The sequence below is a fragment of the Scyliorhinus torazame genome, chromosome 13 (assembly GCF_047496885.1).
Source record: "Scyliorhinus torazame isolate Kashiwa2021f chromosome 13, sScyTor2.1, whole genome shotgun sequence".
NCBI lineage: Eukaryota > Metazoa > Chordata > Chondrichthyes > Carcharhiniformes > Scyliorhinidae > Scyliorhinus > Scyliorhinus torazame.
Window position 1 is genome coordinate 121,997,473 of NC_092719.1, and position 20,334 is coordinate 122,017,806.

The window sequence follows — 20,334 nt, forward strand, 5'->3', positions numbered from 1 at the left end:
GCCGCGCTCCAGAACTTGGCCCAGTCACAACGGGTCATGGCTGCGGGTGTCGAGGACATTGCCCAGGCCCTGGCTGACCTGAGCCAGTCACAAAGGGACATGACACTGTTCCTGTGTTCCATCGCTGTGAGACACTGTTCGAGAGGAGAGCAGGCCTCCAGGACTGGCATCGCCAGGTTGGAGGGGGAGGAGAGGTCCCCGGGGGACAGCGGGCACCCCGAGGGAGTTTGTGGCAGTGAGGTCCATGCCGGTGATCTTTGCAGAGGAGGTGCCGTCACTCCACAGCGCCTCAGATCCTCTCCCCCCATCCTTCCTGTCTCTAGCGCATCCGATGGGCAGCGGGCTGAACAGGGTGGCACCACACCACCTGGGACACCGAGAGACTGCCAGGCTCACCCAGGCCAGGTCACTCCAGAGGACGGCCGCCAAAGGGGAGCCAGGTCACAGGACGGGAACTGCAGCAGGCCGCATCCACCCTTGATGTACCGCCTGGGGAACCACCTAGATGGAGCGTTAGGGCCTGTAAGGCCAAAAAGTTAGACATCCAGGTCAAACATTGCTCCTCCTTCCACATTCAAACCCTCCATCAGTGACGAACAGTGGAATCTTTGTGTACCATTTACAAGATGCACTGCAGTAATTCACCTAGGTTACTTAGTCAGCACCTTCCAAACCCACAACCACTACCATCTAGAAGGATAAGAGCAGCAGATATCTGGGAACCCCACCACCTAGAGATTCCCCTCCAAGTCACTCACTACCCTGACTTGGAAATATTTCGCCGTTCCTTCCCTGTCGCTGGGACAAAATCCTGGAACTCCCTCCCTAACAGCACAGTGGGTATACCTACAACTGAAAGGCTGCAGCAGTTCAAGGTGGCAATGCACCATCACCTTCTGAAGGGCAACTAGGGATGGGCAATAAATGCTGGCCCCACCAGCAACACCCACATCCCTCAAATTAATGAATAAAAAAAATTAAGTTGGATCGGGTGTGGCACACAGGATAGCATTAGAGGCTAGGACACAAACGTATAGAAACATGTTTACCTGTTCACAATAAACACCTGTTCACAAACATTCCAACCTGCCTCGGTGCTCTGTAGGGTGCTCTTTCCAAGAGCCGGTGCAGACTCAAAGGGCCGAATGGCCTCCTTCTGCACTGTAAATTCAATGATAATCTATGATTAATCTAGGACAAAGGTTCGGCACAACATCGTGGGCCGAAGGGCCTGTTCTGTGCTGTATTTTCTATGTTCTGTCAGAAGTATGGGCTGGGCTGGCTGCAGAGGATGGATGGGGGAGTAGATTGGCAGCCATTGGAGGTGACCACGGGCCAGAGCCCCCAGGACAGCCCCCGCACATCACCTTGGTACCCTGTCCCGCCCCCTCCCTCTCCAGCTGATCCACCACATATTCCCGACCTCCCGCACCCCGTCCCCACTTCCTCCACCCAAGGGTGCGATGGGACCATGTGATGGAATGGCCTGCTCGCATGCAGGGATCACCCAGGCGGATGGTGGAAAGTGCTATTTTGGGCAGGAGTTGGACGTTGTCAACTAATGTGGAGCACCAGAGCTCATCGCAAAGGGGGTCATCATCATCCTCCATCTCATGGACCAGACCCGCTGATACTGCCAACCCAGAATCCGCGCCCCATCGTGAGGCAGGTAGGAATCACGGAGAAGGTTGTACGTGCGGTGGTGCAAGGAGGGTGGACATAGGAGGGGTGGTTGGCCGGGGGGCCTTGGACGGAATCTTCGTGCCACCGTCAGTCAGGTTCCCTAGTCGGTGACCTGGAGGTGATTAGAGCGTCCCATGCGCGCTGACACAGGCGCACACGTTGCATGATTTCCTTTGACTGCCCGGGCCCCATGCCCTGCCCATCCTGGCACTCCTCCGCATCCTCCTTGTCGGACCAGGCCTGGCATTCATCCTCGTCCTCCAGCATGTCAACCCTCTGCTGTGCGATGTTGTGGAGGATGCAGCAGGCCACCACGATGTGGGAGACCCTCTTAGCACTATACTGGAGGGCCCCTCCAGGGCGATCCACGGACATGAACCGCATCTTCAGGACGCCGATGCACCCGATCACCGTCCTGGTCACGGTATGGCCGTTGTTGTTACGGGTCTACGCGTTGGTCTGTGACTTCTGGATAGGCGTCATCAGCCATGACCGCAGCCGATAGCCCCTATCACCCAGGAGTCAAATCCTCATCCAGGGGAGCGCCTCAAAGGTTTCGGAACCGTTGAGTGTGCCAGGATGAAGGCGTTGTGCCCGCTGCCTGAGTATTGGGTGCAGACTTGCATGACATGCATCTCATGGTCACAGTTGCATGTTCATGGAGTGGAGTCTCCTTCAGTTTGTGAAGGCCAGCCCCTCATGTGCCGATGCTTATAGGGGGCATGCCCTGGACCTGGGATACCCTGGCGATGAACCCTGTTGCCTGGGCAACCTGGTGGGCTTGGTCCACATTGAAGTCGATGTGCTGACCTGGCATACAGGGCCTCTGTGATGCCGTGGGTGCACCTGTGCACCGAGGTCTGCAAGATCCAAGACCGGTCGACACTCAGCACCTGGAACGACCCACTGCCGAAAAAGTTCAGGATGACTGTCACCGTGACTGCCACCATAGTGGGTGTCCTCCCCCAAATACCCACGGTTCCAGGTATGCCAGGATCAAACAGATATGCTGTACGGTCCCCCTGCTCAGCCAGAGTCTTCAACGACACGCTCAGTCCGGCAGGTCTTCAAAGTACAGGCGCTGCCAATACACGAGGCCTGATGTGACGCCTCCTTTCTATCTCATCCTTGGCTTGTTAGGCGGCCGGCACTCCATCCTAACCGGTTGCCTCCGGTTCATCTGAGGCAAGCTTCGCCACTGCAGTGCCCTCCCTGAGCAGCTCCTGCTCGTACCGCCTCAGTGCAACCCCAAGTGCAGTGACAGCAAGGCAGATGCGAACCATCCCTGGTTAGATTCCAAAATCCATTGTCTGAAGGGGGTGAAAGGCAGACATGTTAGCATGATGCATATCCCCATGCCCAACCAGGTTCAATGGGCTACATGGTGGCCCCGGCCTGCACTGCAGCCCCTGCCCCGCCCCTGCTGACGCCATATTCTCCGTCTGATCGTGATTTGCAATTCTGCCTGCGGCCGACAGAGAATCCCGCCCATAGTGTTTTTCAGCTTGGGGACACATTGTTGTGTGGAGTGCAGAAAGACAGTGAGTTGAAGAAGCTTTGAGAGAGAGAGGAGTTGAGTTCTGATCGGCAAGACAGGAAGAGGCCGAAACAACCCAGTTGAAGCAGCTATTTGAAGATATTCAACCAGAGTCTGAAGGCATTCCAACCGGAGCCAAATCTGTTTTATGAAGCAATTATTACTCTCTGCCCTGCTAATTTTATGCTGGATTAAGAGCTGTATGTTTATTTTCTTGTTGTGTAATGGGAAATTGTATAGGTGTGTTAAGGGGCAATTGTAAGCTGTTTAATATTGCATTCATTATAAAGTTTTGTTTTAGAAACACCAGAGCCCTATTTTTTTCATGCAATCACTCCTGGAGTGAATCATTCTTTCCGCAGTCTTACAATAAACTAAAATATTGGGGTTTTGGTCATTACCAAGACACTGTTGGTCTGAGATCGTAATAATTTTGAGAGGGCTAGAGTACAAGGGTAGGGATGCACTGCAGAGGCTGTATATGACTCCATGTCAGACCCCATTTGGAATATTGTGAGCAGTTTTGGGCCCCGTATCTAAGGAAGGATGTACTGGTCTTGGAGGGGGTCCAGGGGATGTCCACAAGAATGATCCCCGAAATGAGAGCTTGTTGTATGAGGAGCTAGTTGAGGAATCTGGGTCTGTACTCGATGGAGTTTTAGAAGGATGACAGAGGATCTTATTGAAACTTAGAGAATGTTGAGAGGCTAGATAGAGTGGATGTGTATAAGATGTTTCCACTAGTAGGAGAAACAAGAAGCTGAGGGCACAGCCACAGGCTGAAGGGACGATCCCTTAAAACTGAGAGGAGGGGCGTTTTCTTCAGCCAGAGGGTGGTGAATCTGTGGAAAGCATTGCCGTAGAAGGCTGTGGAGGCCTAGTCACTGAGTGTCTTTAAGACAGAGATAGGGGCTCAGGGGTTGTGGGGAGAATGAAGGAGAGTGGGATAAGAAATATATCAGCCCTGATCGAATGGCGGAGCAGACTCAATGGGCCTAATGACCTAATTCTGCTCTTGTATCTTAAGGTTTTTTGGACATGGGGAGCAGGAGGGAAAGTAGAGTTGAGGCAGTTCAGCCATGAGCGTATCAAATAGCACAGCAGGCTTGAAGGGCTATACGGCATACTCAAGCTTTATTTCTTATGTTTTTATGTTCATATCTTCTTGACTAGATAGGAAACTTAATGCAAGTTTTAAGTCACAAGACAGTCCCAGTGTAAATTGAGTTGAAGTTGCAGCAAAACCACTCACATAGGAGTCTTATCATTAACAGGTCACGGAGGCATTCTTCATAATACCAGATTCCAAAAATGAAAGAGTCTGCTAACCTATTGCACCACCCAGTTCCCGTGAATGTTCTTTTGGTAGCAGAGGAATCGCACAGCTTCAAATTGCACATTTCAACAAGGAAAATTGGTTTTATTGAATTGAATGAAACATGCACTCAAAAGCAGTGTGTGGTTTAAAATTCTTAGCTATGTCATGTGAGAGCACCTTTAAGAAATGGGTGTTCAGAAAAATATCTGTAGTGGATGCACCTTTAAGAAATGGATATTTATCAGTGATGTCAGAGTGTGGGTGGAACTGGGCTGTCTGTCTGTTTTACTTTCGCTTTAGGCTGTTTGCTACAGGGTGCGTTTAGTTTAGTTTTAGATTTGGAAAAGCTGCAATCACAGCAAGAAGTGTATGAATCTCTGCAAGCTTATGAATGTTCATTTGGTGATTTCAAAGTGGTAACTGTTCTCAGTAGGGAAGTTAAACCTGATGTCGTTCTGTAAAAAGGGTTCTTTTTGCCTCATGGATGTTGCAAGGAAAGATTGAGAGTTACTTAGAGAGTACTGTATTCTTTGGGGCATTTATTGGTGTTGATAGTTGTTAAGATGTTTACTGTGGGTTTATAAAGTGTTAACTGGTTTCATAAATAAACAGTGTTTTAATTTAAAAGTACTGTAGATTTCTGGTGCATCACACCTGCAGAGTAGGTGCTCCCCATAACCACAATCTATTCAAAGTTGTGGGTCAGGTGAAATCCATGATACACTTTGGGGTTCTCTAAACCCTGGCCCATAACAGCTACGAGATACACTGCATCTTCAACTAATCAGGACTTAGAGAGCCATATAATGATTGTGACACAGGCATAGGAAGAGGCTACAAAGCCTATTAGCTATGTGCTGGCTAAGAGCAACATAGCTATTCCCATTCCCCTGCCTTTTCCCCAGTAACACTGCTAATCATTCCTCTTCAGATAATTATCGAGTTCTCTTACAGCCACAATTAAATCTGCCTCCACCACACTTCTTCAACAGCACCTCACAAACTCAGGACAAGGGCAAGGTTGCATGGAAACATCTGTAAGTTCCCTTCCAAATGACACATCATTCTGAATTGGGCATATATCAGCATTCCTTCAGTGTCACTGGGTCAAAACCCTGGAATTCTCAACCAGTTAAAAAAAGGCACGCCACCACCTTCTCACGTGCAACTAAGGATGGTCAGTAAATACATACATGTTCCACAACAAATTTTAAAAGTTTTTGTGCATTATGGTAAATGTTTAAGGATTAACAGCTTAACTATTTAAAATAAATGACCTTACATTCACATAGTAAGCAATCAAACATTAGAAGGGCCAACGCACCTACACAGGGTCTTTTCAAATAAGTGAAAGCATTGATTCTGCCTTCTGCATTTCCTGAAGATACTGAAGCCCACTTGGTGAACAGCTCACAGTTGCCTGCTGCCCCCTCAATCCCTCATGTAAATTGCCATTCTTCACGAGCGAACCTGATTTTGCTTTTGGTCGTGAGGCTATCAGCTAATCCAACACAGACCAACCTGTGAACTTCAATTCTGACAAGGAGAGCAATAAGCCATGTTCACTGATTCTGAAATATCTTAACCTGCTCTTTTTTCTTTACTGATGTTGACTGACCTGCCAGGTTTTGCCAGCATTTTCTGCTTTTAACCTCAATGATACAGTTTGACACAATAAAAACAAAAAATGACAGGCAATTTTGTTTTTTGGATCTAAAGAATTCTAAATCCACACGTGGTTCATTGCAAATTAAGATCAGTGAGCTAATAGATATTTTCACTGTGACTGGAATTGCTAACATTTATATCGGCAACTAAACAAGAATCTTCATTTGTATAGCACCTTTACTGTAGATAAACCTGCAAAGGTCTTTACAGAGGTGTAATCAGACAAAAATGAGTGCCAAGCCAAAGGAGACATTAAAATGGGTGACATTTTACAGAAGTTGAGTAGAAGGTGAAGAAACAGACAAATTTAAACAATTTCAAAAAGTGTAATGTGGAGATTGTTAGGATAATGTGGAAGATAAGGCTGAAACTTGTCAGAATCAAATATGTCACAGGACAGGACAGTCATCAATAGGTTCACTTTCCCCATGCTTCACTGCATACATACAGGAGGCAGAAACACTTTAAATGGCCTGTTTGTTTCGGAGAGCTCCACCCATGATGTGCTTATTTAGCATTCAAATCCAAACAAGTACACAGGTTGCTAAAAATAGGCTAATCGTTTTAGTTTCTTTAAAATAAATTGATTCCTTCAATTTTTGCTTGAGCTTTATTTCAGTGATAGGAGTTTTGCCCGAGTGTTAATATATTAACTGGGTTCATTTCATAATTCCAGTAGTTACGGAACTGCTGAGAATTGAACACAAAATATTTTTTCAAAAATGAAAATTCACACACTGAATTACATCTGGCTCCAAACAAGCAACAAATACCCCAAAACAAACATCAACATTTTACGAAGGGGACATGTCTCACACTGGATCAGGTGAGTAGCCAGATTTTTATTGATTAATTTCAACATCGTCACTCCCGCTAACTGCATTTTTATGCACATATCGCCTTTGCCTTCTGCTGAAAGTGATAAAATGTGAATTGAATCTGCAATATTCAGCTTATGTCTTACAGCAATTTCAGTCTTCTTGGCATCAGCCTTCCATCTCGTGAGACGATAGTTTTGCGCCGTGGTGATCAGCCCAGTGTTAAATATCATCTGGTGTGGCTCAGGAACCCCCTCCTCTGGCATGGCAGTCTCTGCTATATTTCGACTTTCAGTACAAATCCTGCAGATGTCTGTCATCAGGGCGATTAGCTTTTGAAGTTTTAGTAAGTCTAAGGTTGATACCCATGGGATTTCGAGCATAGGGCGGCTTGGGGGGGGGGGGGGTAGTTTAATGCCAAGCTTTCTGTTTATTGAATGGTGCTCTTTCACTATATTTTCTTCAATGTCATTTTCTATAACATTTTCTACTCGTTAAAATTATAAATGTTAAAGCTGGATAATGGAAAGCGATGTTTGCATGCTAAGCTGCAGATTACAGTTCCCTCGACACTGTTAAAACAACCAAGATTCAGCTCCAATTTTCTCTGCACCTTTCTGGTCATTTTCAATTTCACACACCAGTGGGACCAGAAATCATTTGTGGCCCCTCCAAGTGAGGCTGGCATTTAAGTGTTGAATTGCAGTATGTTTTATGCTATGGGCCAGTAGATTAAGACCGCCCAAACTCATTAACAGGCAGCAGACAGAAGACCTAGAAGTCATTTGTGTGAAGGCTTTTCTCAAATCTCTATGCAACATTACACTGTGCGCTATATTAGCTGGACAGGGCCACAGCTACTGTTTGCCAGAATTTACAATTAAATCATTCATTAATTATTTTGGTGACAATTTCAAAATTTTGGCACACATATTGGTGGTGGATCTGTCCCCTATGTGTCCCTATCTGTCCCCTATGTGTTGCAATGAAGCTCAATAGAGGGTTGGAGAACAGCTTCCCATCTTTTGATAACCCACTTTATAGCCTTTCTGCTCAACATTAGGTTTTAAAATATCTGATTATAACCACTGTTATCAATTTCCTGGACAGCAGATTTGACAGCTATTTACAGCTCTTTCTTAACTCATCTTCTGTCCACCTTCTTCTCTCATAGAATCTCTACAATGTAGGAGGCCATTCGGCTCATCGAGTCTACACCGACCCTCTGAAAGAGCATCACATCTCGGCCCACACCCCCGCCCTATCCCCGTAACCCCACCTAACCTGCACATCTTTGGATTGTGGGAGGAAACCGGAGTACCCGGAGGAAACTCATGCACACACGGGGAGAAAGTGTTAACCCCACACAGTGACCCAAGGCTGCTATTAAACCCGGGTCCCTGGCGCGGTGAGGCAGCAGTTCTAACTGCTGTACCACCGTCACTGCAAGCCCGTTTTACCTTGCACCATTATGCTTTTTGCTATTTCATCTCTGCAATGTTTTGTTCTCTACATCTAACTGATATACTTGCCAGAGGTTCACTGGTTTGGCTCGTGAGGTGAGTCGTAGGGTCATAACAGTACAGGAGGCGGCTATTTGGTTCTCTGTGGAACAACCCAGTCAGCGGCATCCCCACTCTCTGTCCCGTAGTCCTGCAAGTTTATTTCCCTCAAGTATCTATCCAATATTTAGGGGCTGCATGGTGGCGCAGTAGTTAGCACTGCTGCCTCACGGCGCCGAGGTCCCAGATTCGATCCCGTCTCTGGGTCGCTGTCCGTGTGGAGTTTGCACATTCTCCCCATGTTTTTGTGGGTTTCACCCCCACAACCCAAAGATGTGCAGGGTAGGTGGATTGGCCATGCTAAATTGCCCCTTAATTGGAAAAAAATTGATTTGGGTACTTCTCAGTTTATTTTTTTAAATAAAGTATCTATCCACTTCCCTTTCAAAATTATTGAGCACCTTGACTTCCATCAACTTCGAAGGCAACGGGTTCTAGATCATTACCACTCACTGCATGAAAAAGTCCTTCCTCACATTGTTCCTTCATCTATTGCCCAAACCTTAAATCTAGATTTAGCTAACCCTTGTACCATTAGCGAATGGGAACAGCTTTTCTTTGTCTGTCTGATCTAAACCTGTCACAATCTTGCATACCTCTGACAGATCTCCCCTCAATCCCCTTTGCTGCAGGGTGGACAGCCACAATTGCTGCAACCTAAATTTGTAATTAAATTCCTTTATTCCTGGAACTATGTTGGTAAGTATCCTCTGAACTTGCTCAAGAATATCTATGTCCCTCCTAAAGTGCACTGGGCAGAACTGGACACATTATTCTAGCCTTGGACCAACCAGAGCTTTATTAAGTTTCAGTATAACTTCCCTGCTTTTTGCCAATGCCTTCAATTATTTTTTTAAAATTACCCAATTCATTTTTTCCAATTAAGGGGCAATTTAGCATGTTCAATCCACCTACCTTGCACATCTTTTGGGTTGTGGGGGCGAAACCCACGCAAACACGGAGAGAATGTGCAAACTCGAAACGGACAGTGACCCAGAGCCGGGAACAATTATGTGTGACGGGTGAACACTTGAATAATAGAGTGAGATGGGCAGAAAAGATGCAGAAACCGCTAAACTTAAAAAAAGGATCAACAAATTAGAAGAAACGGTCTCAAATACCGCCCCAACCCTAGTGAGGCCAACCGCGCCGTCCGATACCTCCATCCGCCACTCCCAATATATCCGCTCCCCCCATATCTGGGTGTACACACGATTAAGACATCGCAACATACAACTGGCACAACAGGTGATGAGGACGATTCCGCCACTGAAATGTCGAGCGAGGAAGACAAAAAGGGAACCAACTGTGATTCCCTGTTGCTCCCATTAAAAGGAAAAGAAACAAGGTCAAAAAGGAAGAATGAGCAGACGCAGCCAGTGGGGTAACAACTAGGAGACTCGTGCACACCAATCACTGGGTGCACATCCCCGCAGATCCCGGAAAAAATCGTTAAATGGTCCCAAGTCCTATCACTTCCCAAGAAGGGGTGGTCTCAAAACCTGGGAAGAATTGAGTCGACTTCAACATATCAATAGCCTGCACCCCGAAGGCGGCGTCCAAATTCTGATGGTAACAGGCAGTGCGTCCCGTAAAATGCAGTGGGTCGTGAACTCAATATTCACGCGGCATGATGGACCGTTAACTCCAGCCCTCCTGACCGAAGCCTGGGAGAGAATTCAGCTCTGGCTACTGCAAATGGCACCAGCCAAGACAGATTGGTCAAGGGTCACTGCCTGCCAGCTAGAACATTCGGGCCTTAATCCCTGGGCAGACCCAAACGACCTCGATGAGGAAGTAAGGGGGCCTCTCAAACCTGCATTTATGGCTGGATTAAAACCTGAACTCAGTAAATTGATGAAATTAATAATGCCGGAATGGGAGGAGGATTCACTCCCCTTTTCAGCTCTGGTCCAGAAATACAGTCAAGTAGACCAGGACCAGGAAGCGAAGGTCCGAGCCCTATAGGGAGGGTGGATGTCACAAAATTCAGACGGGACATCGGAGAAAAGGGACACTGGACAAAGACAAGCAGAGCCAAACAGGCAGGGCGTGGGACACCAATGCCCCAAGCACAACGGCTCAGGGGGAGACTGTTTGATAGACCAATTTAAAACACTGTCAACCAAGCAGCAAGAGGAACAAACCCCTTAAAGCTGCAAAAACTAGAGGAGCCGCCCTCATCCCACAGCGCCCCCTACAGGCATTAAACCAGCAAAAAGTTGATGGATTACACATCACCATGAGGGTGGACGATCAAAATATCGACTGTCTTTTGGATACAGGAGCAGAGTTAAGCTGTTTACCCTTAAGTTATGAGAAGCTATTACCCCTGGCCGGCAAGATACAGACTGCCCATGAAGCCGGAGGACACAAAATGGTAATTAAACAAACCCAACTCATACTCGCGGGACTTGGTCCCCATTAGCTGACGACGGCAGTCTGGGTAGGGCCAGTCGACCAAGCCCTATTAGGAATGCACGTTCTAGTCCAACTGGACTCATTGTTACAAGGATTGATTTTGTTCTTTGTTATTATTTTTATTTTGTGTCTTAGAATTGCATTAATCAAATGTCCCGTGGTGCGCGCAATGTCATACAACGAGGGCCTCCGGGTGAGGAGACTGGAGGGGGAACCGGATAATCTCTACCTTTTGCGATTCTATTTGTGAAAAGAATCAGAGGGGGGGGGGGGAAGACTGATGGACCTTGCGCAGTTAACGCCAGCGCCTGAATGCGCAGTTAGCGACAGCCATCTTTGTTGGGGGCAATGGTAGAGCCTGACATTCTCCTCTGCCGCCGTCCAAACTGGAGCCTGACCTCCTCCTCTGCCCGATCCTCGATCGGAAAGCATCTCACCATGAAATGGCCGCTACCCCTTCCTCCGGCGCCCGATCAAGATGGCCACTGCCACCTCCCGATTGGGGCCCCGCGGCCCATTTGATGCCGACATCTGACGTCATGCCACCGGTGACACACTCCCGACTACTAATCAGGAACAGCCTCAGCCCCAGTGAAGACCAATCAGGGCCTGGCAGTGAATTTAAACGCACCAATGAGGTTAAGACCAGTGACATCACGGGTATATGAAATAAGCACGCAAAAGTTCTTTCTCTTTGTCTTGGGAACAGCTAAAGAAGTGTAACTGTATCGCACCTATGGGTGCTGAATAAAGCCATTGAAATTCAATTAACACGACTCTCTGTGGAAACGATGAGATCTAACACTGGCCAAGGAAGTCTGCAATTCAATATGGTCATTGTTGATTTTCTGCCTCAACTCCACTTTTCTGATTGATTTCCTAAAAGATCAAAAATCTACCTTCCCAGCCTTGGATGAAGTATCAAGAACCCTTTGAGGTAGAGAATTCAAAAGATTCACAAGCCCGAGTGGAGAAAACTCTCTAATTTCAGTCCGAAATAATTGACACCTTGACCTAAGGCAGTGCACTACTGCCCCACGTCGCCCCCATCACCACAGCCATGTTTTGGACTCTTCAGCCGGGTAAAGGACCTGTGTATGCCCTATCAACTCCCCTCAGAATCTTGTGTGTGTTGAAGAGATCACCTCTCATTCTACCAAACTGCAGAGAGTGTACCCCCAGTTTACTAAGCACCCTGCCATCATTGGACAACCCTTTCATCCTAGGAACATATTTAGTGACTTGGCAAGTGCCAATTTAAAAAGGGGAGCTGGATGATGTTCGGAAGTTGGGCTAACATCAACAGTGTGTGCTGGCTGAAATTAGATACTGAGTTTAATAATGCACAGGAGCTGCAATAAGTTAAGTAATATCACTTAATCTGGGTGACGATGTCGGTCCATGAATCGGCTGTCAGGTTAATGCTGCCAATTCTATTAGGAAGTGGAGCCAATGCTCAGCATTTTCACTGAGCCTCTCGGCTACTCAGAAAAAACAGAGCAAGGAAAGAGCATGAGGCTTTCGGCAGATAAGAAATAATCTCACTTATTTAAAAGTGCCTGCTCTGCTCAATCCTATATCTATGTTTAAATTGCAAACTAAGTAACAGTTGGACGTATACTGAAACTGAAATGCACTGTGCCAGATTAATGCCGCACGTTACAACCCTTCAAACCAGACTTCCTTCTTGACCTCGTTCTATGCTATCCAGGGTGCTTCCAAAAATCTGGGACAGGACCAAGTTAGACTGTCCTCGTGCATCTCCGTCTTCAATCTGAACATTGTAAAACATCCAGAATGCCAAGGCACGTGACTCAACTGTTAAAAGCCATAGGCAGTTCAACCAGATTTATTTTGGCCATGTAGATTTTATAAACAGTCTCTGCTGAGCTGCCTGATGTCGTCTGGAGTATCAGGCAGGACTACAATTATCTGAGGTGCACCTTGGTAAGGCAGATAAAAACTTTCAGAAGTGACCTTTCCCTTGATCCTACCCACCGACACAAGTGCCCCTGTGGAAATTGGGTGAAAGACAGGATCAGGCCCAGCTGTGATAGCTTCTGCAGTCAGGCACAAAGCTACAGCAGAGCAACTGGAGCACTTGGATAATTCCAGAACCCTAACCCAACTCCAGAAAGTAATAAATGCCCTTTGGACAGGGCTGGGTGGGGTTGAGGAATGAAGGAAAAATGAAGTTACCTGGCTGTTGACAAGGGTGAAGCTGGGAGCACATTGGATGAACAATGCTCGTCTGTCAAGGTATCAGGTGCCGAAAGCGATCCTGTGCTCTCTGATAATTGTGTCTCATCCTGATGCACCTCTTGTACATTGCAGTCTGTGGCCTGGCACTGCTCAACATTCTCTCCTGTAAGTAAGATTTACAAATTAGTTTCAATAGAGTCTGGGAGAGTCAATGCTTAGCAATAATTTCACTTACTATGCATTCTGTTCCATCAGGGACTTGGGTAGGCGATCCCCTCCGTTTCAATTTCAATATGTATATGTACATGTACATGTTCACACTACACAACCAAGAGACGCACTTCTCAATCTGATGACCACACTAATATTTTGCACTAATTTTAACATAGGATTTTCCTGTATTTTGATTGCATATTCCCTTATTCTACTTCTATAATATTGTTATAAAATTGTGACAATATTGTGAGGCTCACCATTGACCAAGGACTTAAGTGGACCAACCACATAAATGGCATAGTGCCCAGAACATGTCAGAGCCAGGATATTCTGTGGCATCTCTGTCACCAACAAGGCACAAGTCCAGAGTATGACAGAACACAATTTGAATGGATTGGTGCAGCTGAAACAACACTCAAGTTCAACACTATCCAGAACAAAGCGTTCTGCTTTGAACGTTTTGTGATGTTTCAGATCTTATCTTGTACAGCAATTTTTTATGTGGCATCTTATTAAATGCCTTTTGGAAGTCTAACACTACATCTGCTGGTTCCCCTTCATGCATCCTGCTTGTTACATCCTCAAAGGATTCTAATAGATTTGTCAAACATAATTTCCCTTTGACAAAACATGTTGATTCTACCTGATTGTATTATGAGTTTCTAAATGTCCTGTTACTACCTCCTTAAAGGAGGAGGTAGTGCAGTGGTATTGTCGTTACAGAGGCCAACGGTAATACTCTCAGGACCCAGGTTCAAATCCACCATCACAGGTGGTGAACTTTGAATTCAATACAAAATCTGGAATTAAAAGTCCAATGATGATTGTCGAGTGTCATAAAAATGGTTCACTAATGCCCTTTAGGGAAGGAAATCCTTACCTGTTCGGTCCTACATGCGGCTCCAGATCCACAACAATATACTTGACTCTTAAATGGTCTAGCAAGCCACTTAATTCAAGGCATTTAGGGATGGGCAATAAACGCTGGTCCAGCCTGCGAGGCCAATATCCAATGAATCAAAGAAAATGGATTCCAGTATGTTCCCAATGAATGATGTTGGACTAACTAGCCTAAACATTTCAGCTTTCTTGAATCCACTGGGACCTTTCTAGAATCCAGGGAATTGTGGACTATTTCAGTAGCAATGACTTTTAAGACCCAACGATGCAGGTCATCAGGTCCTGACACCTTCAAAGATCTATTCACAAGAACTCCCAATCCCCTAGTCTCTGCACGTACTTTGGAACTATGTCATTAAGTCCATATTGCTTCTGTCAATTCCTTCTGCTAAAATTCATTCCTCAAACTTCTCTAATTTCCATCTGACAATTGTCTGTACATTCCTATCGATGCCTTGCTGCAATTGGTTGGTATCACACTGACTGCCAACTTTGGTATCAAGGGTAAACGTTTAAATTTTCTTTTGTATGCCAAGATCCAAGTCACTTATATATGTCAAAAAAAAGCAGTGGTCCTAGAATTGACCCTTGGGGAGCACAACTGTCTACTATCCTACAGGCTGATATATAAGCATTTACCATGGCTCACTGTTTTCTGTCCTTAAGCCAATATTTACCCAGCTGATACTGACTCTCATAAGACCATAAGACATAGGAGCAGAATTAGGCCACTCGGCCCCTCGAGTCTGAGGAAGGAGCTGTGCTCCGAAAGCTAGTGATTCGAAACAAACTTGCATTGTAAGACTTCTTACTGTGCTCACCCCAGTCCAACGCCGGCATCTCCACATCATAAGATTATCAAAAAACTAACTATTATAAATTAACTAATAACTACTACAAATGTTAACTATCCACAAGAAGACTATTCCCAGACTCCCTCGAGATAGCAGTGTCACGTGGTTGTTCTCGACTGACACCTGCTGGTTGGAGGTCGTCTCTATAACTATATACATGACTGCTTATGCATATCATCACATCTACCATCTTCACTTCTGCCGATATTTTGTCAGCTTCCTTTTCCTTAGAAAATACTGGCATAGAGTGCTCATCTGGTATTCTACCCTTGCTCTGAGCCTCAAAGCATATGTCACTCTCTTTGTCTCTTACTACCCGCTTACTATTTACAAGCTGGTAGAAGCTTTGAGTTCTTTATTTGTAACTGTCATTCTACTCTCTTTGCCAGTCTTATTTTCCTCTTCACTTTCACTCTCAACTTATTGTACTTGCCCGTTCCTCCCTTGAAGAATTCTCTTGGCATGCATCAGGCATCTTTTTTTGTTTCATGCCTGTTTGTGCCAGTGGCAACTGGCAATGCACACGTGCCTTTGATGACCAAGGTCATTCACAGGAACTGTCCACAAATTGCAAATGCAAGTTCATCAGCAATGGTACAGCTGATTAAAATAATGTGGGAAAAATGATATAGGAGCAAACGCCACACAGCTTTAGAAGTTGAAATGGATTTTGAACTTCTCCAAAAGAATCAATCTGTGCCATTATCATCATTCACGCAAGCAAATCACAAAAAATGTATTAATCCCTCTACTCCAATTTATTAAAGTGTTAGAAAAGTTATTTTTGAAACACTGCATCTAGGAGACAGTCTGAGTGTTGCAAAGGCCTAATTATCTGTGCCCTGCTGTCGGTCAATCAGTCCCCTTGACACAGGAGATATTTCCTATTGTTTGAATTGCCGGCGACCTTTCTAATCTTCGATAATGCTTGGGATAGAGTGACAGGCCTGACAATCATGTACAAGTGACCTACAAGAAATGAATTAAGTTTTTAGATATGACCAAACCACTCGGGGCCACTGTTTTACAAATGACACCTTTCCATTTTGCTGTATATTTTTAATAAACACTATTAATCACTCTCCAGTAGCTGAGCAGTTGAGATGTGGTAGTGGCTGACACTGGCTTCAGTACTGAGTTCATAGTCCAGTACTAGTCATTGCACTGCTACAAAGACAAGGATGGCATAACATGCACACCTCCCTTTGAGACACTTAAAGGGTAGGAATCGATTACAGAAGCTCCATTGGCTGTTAAATTTGTGATGATGTATACCCTGCTAAGTCTGGTCTTGTGCAAACTTTCTTAATTCACCCCACACAGTAACTCTGCGGCTAGGCTGATTTTATTTTGGTAATGGTAACTAGATCTGCACTCAACTGGCCAAACCAAGAAATCACCCATAATCCAGGTCCTCAAATGCAGTGTATGGGAGGAGGGAGAGAGAGGATTGAAACTAGAACTCATGTTCCTTTGGAGGTGAAATTACTGCATCCAGACTTTGGATGTGCAAAGAAACGGCAATATACCATTCAATGCTTCATTAGGCTAGGAGTTTATAGAATGGGTTTCATCAAGCTACCATACTGTTGTGGTTCCATTGCGTAGCATTCAACATGGTAGACCACTTGTTGTTTGAGTATGTTCAAGCTGTAAATGATTTCATTATCTTAGGTGGTCCTCTCCTGAATGAAGAGTCTGGTGTGGGATTGGCATGGACAGCCACATAACTGACAATTCATATCGTCAGTTTTGGGGGAATTTTAGCAGCTGTGGCACCTTTGGCCTTCCTCTGAGCATGTTGGATGTTGTGACCGTGTTGACATTGTTTGACAGGTCCTCATAGAAGATCTGCTTGTGGGAAGCATAGTCTGCCCTCCAAGTTGAATTTTCAGGAGGGTAGTCTCCATGCTGTTGAGCACAGGCATGATAGATGACCACATGGTTTGTCATTGGTTTCTTGCTTTTGAATACTTTTTTAAAAAATTCCAATTAAGGGGCGATTTAGCATGGCCAAATCACCTACCCTGCACATGGTTGTGGGGTGAGACCCACGTAGACAGGGGGAGAATGTGAAAACTCTACACGGACGGTGACACGGGGCCAGGATCAAACTCGGGACCTCGGCGCCGTGAGGCAGCAGTGCTAACCACTGCACCACCGTGCCGCCTGCTGTTGAATATTCATGATGGGCTTTGGGCGTCTTTGGTGAAAGTATTCCAGATGTGGCACCTACAGCAGACCCAGGATTCTGCTCTGTTCAGCAGGGTGGTAAAGACAAGGGTCGATTTAAGTTTGATTTTAGTCTTCAACTTAATACTATGTTGCTTCAAGACACGATCATAGAGTCGGCCATAAGCAAAACTAGCTTTCTGGAAGCATGAATGGACATCTTTATCAATAGTGGCACCTCTAGGGAGCACACCACCAAAATATGAGAATTTTCCACAACCTTGAAACCAGTGCCATGAATGGTTATGTCTGGTGCTTCATGACATATGCCCGATGCTAGTTGAAACATAACCTATAACTACAGGTGTGACTATGGTGGCTTCCTTAACACTGCAGCAAAGAAGAGATTGATGAGTTGGGGAGTCACAACACATCATTGCTTTATGTTGCTCGTTACCACAAAGGTATCAGACATCAGGGATCAGCAGTAAAGAGCGCAGAGAGAGAGGGCGAGACTTCAATAAAGAGCGCGAAGAGAGAGAGTGCGAGACTTCAATGAAGAGCGCGGAGAGAGGGCGAGATTTCAATAAAGAGTGCGGAGAGAGAGAGTGCGAGACTTCAATAAAGAGCGTGGAGAGAGGGCGAGACTTCAATAAAGAGCGCGGAGAGAGAGGGCGAGACCTCAATAAAGAGAGCGGAGAGAGGGCGAGACTTCAATAAAGAGCACGGAGAGAGAGAGGGCGAGACTTCAATAAAGAGCGTGGAGAGAGAGAGGGCGAGACTTCAGTAAAGATTTGATTTCAGTAAAGAGCATGGAGAGAGAGAGGGCGAGACTTCAATAAAGAGCGCAGAGAGAGGGTGCAACTTCAATAAAGAGCGCGGAGAGAGAGAGGGCGAGACTTCAATAAAGAGCGCGAAGAGAGAGGGCAAGACTTCAATAAAGAGCGCGGAAAGAGGGCGAGACTTCAATAAAGAGCGCGGAGTGAGAGGGCGAGACTTCAATAAAGAGCGCGCAGAGAGAGGGCGAGACTTCAATAAAGAGCGCGGAGAGAGGGTGAGACTTCAATAAAGAGCGTGGAGAGAGGGCGAGACTTCAATAAAGAGCGCGGAGAGAGAGAGGGCGAGACTTCAATAAAGAGCGCGGAGAGAGAGAGGGCGAGACTTCAATAAAGAGCGCGGAGAGAGGGCGAGACTTCAATAAAGAGCGCGGAGAGAGAGAGGGCGAGATGTCAATAAAGAGCGCGGAGAGAGGGTGAGACTTCAATAAAGAGCGCGGAGAGAGAGAGGGCGAGACTTCAATAAAGAGCGCGGAGAGAGGGCGAGACTTCAATAAATAGCGCGGAGAGAGGGCGAGACTTCAATAAAGAGCGCGGAGAGAGAGAGGGCGAGACTTCAATAAAGAGCGCGGAGAGAGGGCGAGACTTCAATAAAGAGCACTCTCGGGTAAGACAGCTGTTTGTTTGTTTCAAAATTGAAATAAAAACGGTAATGTGACGTCACACGAGACTGTGACCTGATTGGCTGAAAGTCAGACTGGGCTAAATTTGAATATCGGGAGTTACTGATTTAAATCAGCACGGTAGCGTTGTGGATAGCACAATTGCTTCACAGCTCCAGGGTCCCAGGTTCGATTCCCGGCTTGGGTCACTGTCTGTGCGGAGTCTGCACATCCTCCCCGTGTGTGCGTGGGTTTCCTCCGGGTGCTCCGGTTTCCTCCCACAGTCCAAAGATGTGCAGGTTAGGTGGATTGGCCATGATAAATTGCCCTTAGTGTCCGAAATTGCCCTTAGTGTTGGGTGGGGTTACTGGGTTATGGGGATAGGGTGGCGGTGTTGACCTTGAGTAGGGTGCTCTTTCCAAGAGCTGGTGCAGACTTGATGGGCCAAATGGCCTCCTTCTGCACTGTAAATTCTATGATAATTCTATGAAATACTAGTTTAGATTTGAGTTAGATTACCATTGCTAAGTTGATTTGAATTACTATTTTTTAAATTTGACTTAAATAACTATTTTGGGTTGATTTAAATTAATATTTTTAATTTGATTTAAATAACTAAGTTCAGTTAAATAACTTTTTAATTTGTTGTCAGATCAAGAGGGATAAATATTCAGTTTTTTAAAAAAAATCTCATTAAATAGTACACGGGGATTGGATTTAATCTGACACAAAAACAAATTTCTAAAGTTTAATTTCAAAGGTTTAGTTTAAAGGAATAATTCATGGCATGACAGCTCCAAGGTGTGGTCTGCTCCTCTTGCTCCATGTAGCAGGCTAGGGACAGTTCCAGTCCCCAGGGTCAGCATGTGTGCAGGAAGTGTCTCCAGTTACAGCTCCTGGAAGCTCGAGTTTCCGAGCTGGAGCGGCGGCTGGAGTCACTGGATCATCCGCGAGTCGGAGAGCATTGTAGATAGCACGTATAGAGAGGTGGTCACACTGCAGGCTCAGACTCCGCAGGCAGGAAGGGAATGGGTGACCACCAGACAGAGCAAGAGAGCGAGGCCGGTACTGCAGGAATCTCCTGTGACCATTCCCCTGCAGAACAAATATACCGTTTTGGATACTGTTGAGGGGAATGGCTTCTCAGGGGAAAACAGCAACAGCCAAACTCGTGGCACCACGGTTGGTTCTGCTACAGGGGGACATAAGTTGATAAGTGTGACAGTGCAATAGTTATAGGGGATTCAATTGTAAGGGGAATAGACAGGCATTTCTGGGCAGCAAACGAGACTCCAGGATGGTATGTTGCCTCCCTGGTGCAAGGGTCATGGATGTCTCAGAGGGGGTACAGGACATTCTGGAGGGGAGGGTGAACAGCCAGTGGTCGTGGTACACATCGGTACAAACGACATAGGTTAAAAAAAAAGGGATGAGGTCCTAAGAGCAGAATACAGGGAGCTAGGAAGGAAGTTAAGAAATCGGACCTCGAATGTAGTGATCTCAGGATTACTACCGGTGCCACGTGCTAGTCAGAGTAGAAATGAC

At 46.0% G+C, this 20,334-nt stretch overlaps 1 protein-coding gene across 3 annotated transcripts in view; it reads right to left on the bottom strand.

Annotated features, from left to right (window-relative positions):
* Positions 1–20,334, bottom strand: part of rad18 (RAD18 E3 ubiquitin protein ligase) — a 448,932-nt gene that overhangs the window by 145,495 nt on the left and 283,103 nt on the right. For all 3 annotated transcript variants that reach the window (XM_072472125.1, XM_072472124.1, XM_072472123.1), the window contains exon 11: positions 13,207–13,372. In XM_072472125.1, the coding sequence (XP_072328226.1) occupies positions 13,207–13,372 (166 nt within the window). The remainder of the gene's footprint in view (positions 1–13,206; positions 13,373–20,334) is intronic.